General features: G+C 31.2%; 1 protein-coding gene across 1 annotated transcript; it reads left to right on the top strand.

The window, feature by feature from the left end:
* The first annotated feature begins 1,669 nt into the window (after nucleotides 1-1,669).
* LOC112272960 (uncharacterized) lies at nucleotides 1,670-4,491 on the top strand. Its single transcript, XM_024501188.3, has 7 exons — nucleotides 1,670-2,193; nucleotides 2,476-2,620; nucleotides 2,859-2,912; nucleotides 3,065-3,156; nucleotides 3,376-3,602; nucleotides 3,759-3,935; nucleotides 4,193-4,491. The coding sequence occupies exons 1-7, from the start codon at nucleotides 1,856-1,858 to the stop codon at nucleotides 4,294-4,296; spliced, it is 1,137 nt and encodes a 378-aa protein (XP_024356956.1). The 5' UTR covers nucleotides 1,670-1,855; the 3' UTR covers nucleotides 4,297-4,491.
* The last annotated feature ends 3,513 nt before the right edge of the window (nucleotides 4,492-8,004 follow it).

Below are 8,004 nucleotides of genomic sequence, written 5' to 3'. Positions count from 1 at the left end.
GTATTGCAAGTTGAATTGTTATTATGAAAATAAATAAAATAAAAACAAAAAAATATTTTTAATTATAATTTGAATTTGAAATATGAATGAAAAATGGTTTAATTACTTATCAAAAAATTTATTAGATGGTGATTACAAAGTGCCTATTTATATATATGTATGAATAATACGGTTTACAAATAAATAATAAATATAAATACTGATGCTTTTACAAGTTAATAAAAAAATATTAATTAAAAAAATTAATATGTGATTATAGTATTCAATCAAGTTTTTTTCACATGCATGATTAGTTTATCATGTATGTTATAATTACCTATATTACCTAATTTAATAGAAATAAAAATAGAAGAACCTAAAAAAAATAGATAAATATATATTTCTTGATTTGTAAAATATCCATTTAAATAATATCACGATAAAACTAAAATCAGTTATAAATACTAGTTGTTCACAATTATTTATTTATTTAATACTAAGTAATATAAAAAATCTGAATCCGAACTTAAAAGCATAATATTTCAGTTTTCTAATCAATATATTAAAATATTAAATTTCACATATTTAATATCACAAATTTATCTGTTTATCCACTTATTTATTTTTATGATATTTGTGTAAAATTTAAAAACTTTAATTTTTTTAGATTGAGATATTATTTTAAACATAAAATTTGAATAAAGTATATATAAATATATATATATATAGATAAAAAAATAACTTTAAATTTTATTTTTTTATTTGTATAACTTTACATATATTTTGAATAATTTTTATGCTCTTCTAAAATATCAACATTTAAAATTTTATAAAAAAAATAATGAATCCAAATAATTTTTTGTGTAAATATTTTTATATAAAATTCAACTAATTACCCACACATAGGTATATATAATTCAATATGTGTTCACATTAAATTTAAACAACATTCTAATCTTTGTTCTGTTTTTTTTTGTTTTAGAACAAAACAAAAAACAAAAACATTCTTTGTGTTTCTAAACATACACCTACAAGGAGTATAATACAAATACAAATAACACACATACTCATCACATGTTTTGCTTTTTAGGTTGCACATTGGAGGGCATGATTTACATGATCGTCCAACTCCTCTACTTCCATCTTTTAGAGCATGTGTCCTAGGTTTTACTATTCATGAATTGTGCATGTGGGCTTTAAAGAACATGAATATCTCTTTCCACATTATAAAAGTGCTGCTTTATTACTCAACTGACAAAGTTGGCCAATTGCTTCATGTCAGCGTGAAAAGAGTCCAGATACTTTGACATTGAACCAACCCCATCCACTTCGACCGACTCTGAAAAAGTTAACGACAAAAGGCACCGAGAGCTCAGGATTCTGTCCAGTGACCTGTAAAGAAGCGGAATCTACCCCGATTCTGATGAAAAGTAAAAGTGACGATAAAGTAAGAACCGCGAACGAGGAAAGGAATCTCTTAGGCAAGTTATCCACTTTCGAAAGACTCGAGTAGGGCCTCACCGGAGAAAACCACGATGACGGGAATTTTGCCGTCAGATTTCTCTTACCGGAAATCTACGCCGTCCATGTACTAAAAGAAGGGTGTTGCACGTAAAAGATGGGCCATCCACAGCTCCTCATCTCCTTCTGTTGAGGTGTGGATTCTGAGAGCTCTGTTATTGCTGTCTGTTCAGGTTTCGGAGACGTGGGTGATGCAGTTTGGGATCCAATCTCTCTACGCAAGTTTAGTTGAAGATTTCTAGAATTGGGTGCGTAGGAACTTGAAGCATTGGTCAAGTTTTTGGGGGTTTGAACCTGCTCTTTCTGTCTCTTGTGGCTGTGTATAGTGGTTTGGAGTGGTTTGAAGAATTCTGCGATGGCGGTGGTGGCGTGTAGCCCTTGTCACTGCACTCCCATGACCTTGAAGTCATCCGACTTGAGCTCATTGTCATCGCCTTTGCCTTCGACTCTTCACATTTTGGACTTAACATCAAGAAGCGCCAGAGGGAAAAGTCAGCACAGGGTTTACTCTCCCACATTCGAGTTGCGGACACCGCAAGCGCTGGGATCTCCTCCAGGGTTTGAAGAAAGTGAAAGGATTGGCGGTGCAAGACGAGCGGCGCTGTTTGGGCTGGAGACGCAAATGCGTCAGATGCTGGGCCGGACTCATGCCCTTGGATCCCTCCCCGATCTGGACATGTTCAATGATCCGAGGTGGGTTCCTGTGTCTTTAGGTCTGAGCTGCAAGTTTGCCTCGTTTGATTTTGTGTAGTTTTTAATTATGCCAATTGCCATGGAATTGAGTCAATAATGCGACTCACTCGGGAAGAAGCTGAGACACGAAAGGGGTTAGCAAGGGTTTAATGAGGGTTTAACTAGGGCTTAAGTGATTTCGAGGCATATTGGTGTCGGAGTTTGTAGTGGTAGCGAGTTATAGAAATGCCAGTCGGTACAGTGATGTGTTGACAAGTTTTAAGAGTGTGGCAACTGTTGCAGGTCTTTCGAGGAAGACTTCAGGAAAACGGGATTGTCAACCATGAGCTCAAAGAATCCAGGTTACTCCTACCGTTGGCGCAGAGTGCTGTTGAAAGTCAGCGGGGAGGCTCTTTCAGGGGATGGCACCCAAAACATAGATCCCAAGGTGCAGTTCTATACTGAGTGGCAATGCCATGATTTCATCTCACTTCCGCCCGTTGCTGTGTAATGCTTAAATCACTAGTTTTAACCACCTTCTGTGATGTAATTCAGGTTCTAATTCTCAAAATGATGCTGCCATGATTAGGAGACAGTATTATATTTTCATCATTTGTTTGTTACTCGTTTGATACCGTGCATTATGAAGCACCGCATGCTAATACTGATTTCCTTTTGGTGTGTAGGTCACAATGGCAATTGCTCGAGAAGTAGCAGCCATAACACGATTGGGTGTGGAGGTGATTTTATCTTGTGTGGACACGAGAATTGTTGCTTGCTGAGAAGTTGCGATCCCCCTCGAAGTTTTAAGATCTTTCTCCTTTTTTATAGTTTTGCATCGTCCCGCCTAAGTCCCGACGTGAATAACCTGTGAACCGCCTTTATAATGCAGGTAGCTATTGTTGTAGGAGGTGGTAATTTCTTCCGAGGAGCAAGCTGGGTTGGTGCCAGTGGACTTGATCGTGCATCAGCCGACCAGATAGGGTACATGATACTAACCTACCATGTTGATGGGTTCCATCTGACTCCATTTCGTAATAGGGTGACTTCGTAGATTAGGATGAGGCTTCCACTTGAAGCAACGGAGAGTTGCTACGATAATGTATGCGATATCATGATTGGATCATATGGTACGCTTTTAGATGTGAAATTCACACACAAGCGCTAATTGTTCAATGCTACATCTGGCGTGGATGCTGGCAGCATGATGGCCACTGTTATGAACGCTATATTTCTTCAGGCCTCAATGGAAAGTATTGGCGTGCCCACACGTGTGCAGACTGCCTTCAGAATGAATGAGGTTGCAGAGCCCTATATACGCAGGAGAGCCATTCGTCATTTGGAAAAGGGCAGAGTTGTCATCTTCGGTGCTGGCACAGGCAACCCATTCTTCACTACAGATACCGCAGCTGCCCTTCGAGCTGCTGAAAGTAAGAGCAAGCATATTGACTACAAGAATTTTGATTCATGGATTATCTCCTCTCATCGCAACGCTGCTTCAATAGCGTGTTTTAGTAGTTATGATTCTGCTGGTTTGTGCAAATTGCGTCATTATCTAACATTGTTTTGGCTGTGTGGACTCACAGTTGGTGCAGAGGTGGTGCTGAAAGCAACAAACGTGGACGGTGTGTATGATTGTGATCCAAGGAAGAACAAAGACGCTACTTTGCTAAAGCATGTCTCATACCGGGAAGTTGCTATTAAAGGTCTCTCAGTCATGGACATCACGGCCATCACTCTCTGTCAAGAGAACTGCATTCCTGGTGTGGCTCCTACCTATCTATGCCATTGGTTATGAAATTTTGCGCGACGTGTTGCTGAAATCAATCATATGTTTCTAGCTAATCCTAATGACATCCTGTAGTATGACATCGATTCTGCTAGTTGATGACCATGTAGGTAGATTAGGAATTAGAGGGGATTGTTTGTCACTTTTTCTGTCATGATTTTTTGGATTTTTTGTAGGTTAGTTGGTTGGGTCAGAAAGAATAATGCAATGACCAGATCTATCTGTTTGCAGTGGTTGTGTTCAATTTGAGCAAGGCAGGCAACATCTCAAAAGCTCTAAGTGGAGAGAGAATTGGGACGTTGATTGATGTTGGCATGGGAAATCAAATGATATAGGCAGTTTTTCTTGCAAACAAGGACTGTGTTGCCAGGAATCTGGCCAAGTTATTATTTGGATCTCTTTCAGAAATTTGTTCATATTCATTTTTGTACCCTTCTTTGTGATATCTGGGTACCCATCCCAATCTTAATACAAATTCATATTGATGTCAAACATTGTGACAAGGTTTGCATCTATTTCTTATCTTTAAACCCCTGTTTTGATGAGCTGCTCTACAAGGGTATGGGCAGCCGCAACTCCCGTACTGTGGTTGCCTTTTGATATTTGAGCTTCTTGCGTACCTCTGTGGAGTTCAATTTGGCTACGGAGTCTTCAATGCTTCCCATCAGCCAGTTTTGGTCTAAATATGAGCATATTGAAGCAATTTTGGTCTAAATACTGAACTCTTACAATTTTCTAAATGATAATTGAAGGATTGTGAGACTCTACAAGTGTTCTTGTTGGTCCCTCTCCATTAGTTCAGTTTCTTACATACACTAAATCGTTCCACAGCTGGTCCTCTCTCTTGTACTCTAGTGTCTCTATTCCCGGTTTATTTTTGGGTACTATTGCAAATTTGGAGCAATTTGAAAGTTTGATTGTGATAGCCGTCGCTGCAAGGAAGTTTGTAGCCAAGTGACATAGGCTTTGCTTTAATTTTATTCATGGTTAGATTGTTGATGTCATTGAATGTATACATGTTGGAGAACACAATGCTTGGAAGTTGCTTGTAGAAGTAGGTGGTCTAGATTGGTAGCACAATTGATAAGGACATGTAAATATGAAAAATAACTCCTAATCCTATTTGGCCGTTGTTGTATTGTTGAGAAGACAATTTTTATGAACTTCAAAATTTGTCAAGCTTTGTGAGTGACATTGTAAGAGTTTGAAGTTTAATATTAATAGCATCTAAAAATCATAATTTAATTTGAAACTTGATACTCTCCAATCTCAACTTAGGCTTGAAATTTAGTTGATGTTGATAAGGACCATGATACAATTTGTATGGCAACAAAATTTGCCACCGAGAAATTAAAGAAGCCAATTATTTGTGTATCATTTATTGTGAAAGGGTGGTAAAAGAATAATGGAGAGCTACAAGTATGACATCAAAAAGTAAAAATGCAACATCAAGATACTTATTCTTTGCAAACATAAATAAAATGCAAACAAACTTAATTTTTTAAAAAAGATTTGGATAAAAAATATTTGTATAGGTTTAGAGAATTATTTTGTATAATAAAACTACATTTCTATACAAAGGTATTATTATTCATTTTGATATTGACATGATTATCTATACTTATAGATATAATATATTTTAAATTATAAGTCACAAGTATAAATATATATATATATATATATATATATATATTTATAAATACATACTTGGAGAAGTATATATATCTACTAATATACATAATTTTCCATATATATATTTATTTATTTATTTGGAATGTTATTTTATGTATTTAACATATATATTAGATGAAATAATATATTTCCATCTATATTAATTTTAAAATTTTTATTTATTTTTATTTTTTATCAATTACATTTTTTTTATCTATATGTATATATATATATATATATATATATATATAAATTAATGCTTATGCCATTATAATTTTAATATTTTAATAGCTAGTTTTGAATTATTTTTGAATTATTTTTTATTAAAATAAGAATAATTTTTAAAATAATTTTTTTTAAAAAAATAAAAATTTTAATAGAATTTTTTATTAGAATATAAAAAACCTAAAAAAATATATTGAATAGGTGACAAACTATGGTGACATAAGCAAAAGTTATAATGACATGTATTGGATGGAAAATTGTGGTGATAATAGCAAAAACTATGGTAGAATTAGCAATAATCTATATATATATATATATATATATATATAGAAATATAAACATACATACATGTATACTAAAATATTAAAATAATAATATATTATGTAAAGGATAACAATTATTTTATGAATTTTCTTCAAATATATTAGTTTATTTTTAGATTACTATTAACAAACCATGGATATCTCTTTATTATGACTATATATGGCTATTTAAGATTCAAATTAAATTATATGTAAAGCTATGATGAAAGATGGATGTCTAGAACTAAAATATTGATTTTTTTTTTTTAAAACAATCTTTTAATTAACAACTTTAAAAGTAATATAAGTCATTGGTTAATTAATATGATTTTATCGAATAAATCTTAATATATTATATTTTTGTTAAATTTAAAATTTAGACTAAAATATTTGATATTGATTCATTATTTATATATGTATTTATTTTAATAACTAATAATTAAAAAATTATTTTGCTATGTGAAAATTATTTTTGTTTCAAAATAAAATATAAAATTGGTTTTTGAAGATTTTATAATTAATATATATATTATTTTATATGCCCAAATTTATTTAAATGTAATTAGTCTCATCTATCTTTTTAAATTTTGAATTTTAAATTATATTATTAGATATTTTTAAAAACATACTATGAATATTTTATTTTTTATTAAGGAATATTTCTATTTCTTATTTTAAAAAAATGTGTATGTACATAAATGTACATATATAATTGAATCTTTATAATATTATTATTATAATCTTTGTAATATATATATATATATATATATATATTATTCTTATTTATAATTTAATTTAATTTGATTTTTTAATATATTTTTTTTGAATTCATAAAAAATTATATATATATGTAAAATAAAAGATTATTTAATTAAGTGATAAAATATCTTTTACTTTTGGTGATGTTTTTGAATAAAGAGATTGTCTAGAGAAGTCCAATCTTAACAAAAAAATTAGTGATTTGATAGTGGTTGATTCCTTAATACTATCAATAAATACATATAATAATAGAAGCATATAATCTTGCTTCAATGAAATCATGGATGTAAAAACTAACTACATTAGAAGTTGTGTCTATTTGCAATAAATTTGTTTAGAACATGAATATTATAGAAGATTAATGTGTTTGTAATCACAAGCTTGTGATTTCTCAATGACCAAGACTTTTTCAATACTATATAAAAAAATGCCTTAGCTTGGCTTAGAGATTGCTTTGTGAGATGCAATTAATAAATAGATCCACAAATACAACTATTTGAAGCTTTAAATAAAAAGAATTTCCATGACTGACTATGTGGTTGGCAAATCCATTATTCTTAGTCATTTTGGAAAGATAATTAATATTGCATATTAATACATGTATATATATATATATATATATATATATATATATCTATATATACACATATGTTTGTATATTTATATATACTTTTTAGTATAAACTTCAACAATCTTGAATTGATACTATAAACTTTTTACTTACAAAGTAATTTTAGTATTAGCTTATAATAATAATAATAATAATTATTATTATTATTATTTCACTTTTTGCTCTACATTATATTTGGTTAGGTACCAATATAATTTGTAGCTTTATATTCACAGTTAAAATTGCAGTAAGCATGGATATAATTTTACATAAACCTACCCATAAGAATCCATCATTGCAACCGTCACATTTAAGGTAAAGCTTGACTTCACCTTCTTGTCAACATTTCAACACCAATCACTATAATATGGCCATTTGTTGTAGGAACATTGTCTACATCTTGAATGATCTCTTTACGTGACTTTATCAGTTCTAACTATACTTGTGATCATACTTTCAGTAAGAGTAAAAAAGTG

The sequence above is a fragment of the Physcomitrium patens genome, chromosome 20, assembly GCF_059467195.1.
Source record: "Physcomitrium patens ecotype Gransden chromosome 20, ASM5946719v1, whole genome shotgun sequence".
Lineage (NCBI taxonomy): Eukaryota > Viridiplantae > Streptophyta > Bryopsida > Funariales > Funariaceae > Physcomitrium > Physcomitrium patens.
Note: the sequence above shows the minus strand (reverse complement) of the source record. Positions and strands in the feature narration are given on the sequence as shown.

Bases quoted from the DNA above. Each gene is read 5' to 3' on its own strand.
- LOC112272960 (XM_024501188.3), top strand. From the start codon at position 1,856: ATGGCGGTGGTGGCGTGTAGCCCTTGTCACTGCACTCCCATGACCTTG. The intron at 2,194-2,475 runs GTGGGTTCCTGT...CAACTGTTGCAG, and splicing joins GACATGTTCAATGATCCGAG to GTCTTTCGAGGAAGACTTCA. The intron at 3,603-3,758 runs GTAAGAGCAAGC...GTGGACTCACAG, and splicing joins TGCCCTTCGAGCTGCTGAAA to TTGGTGCAGAGGTGGTGCTG.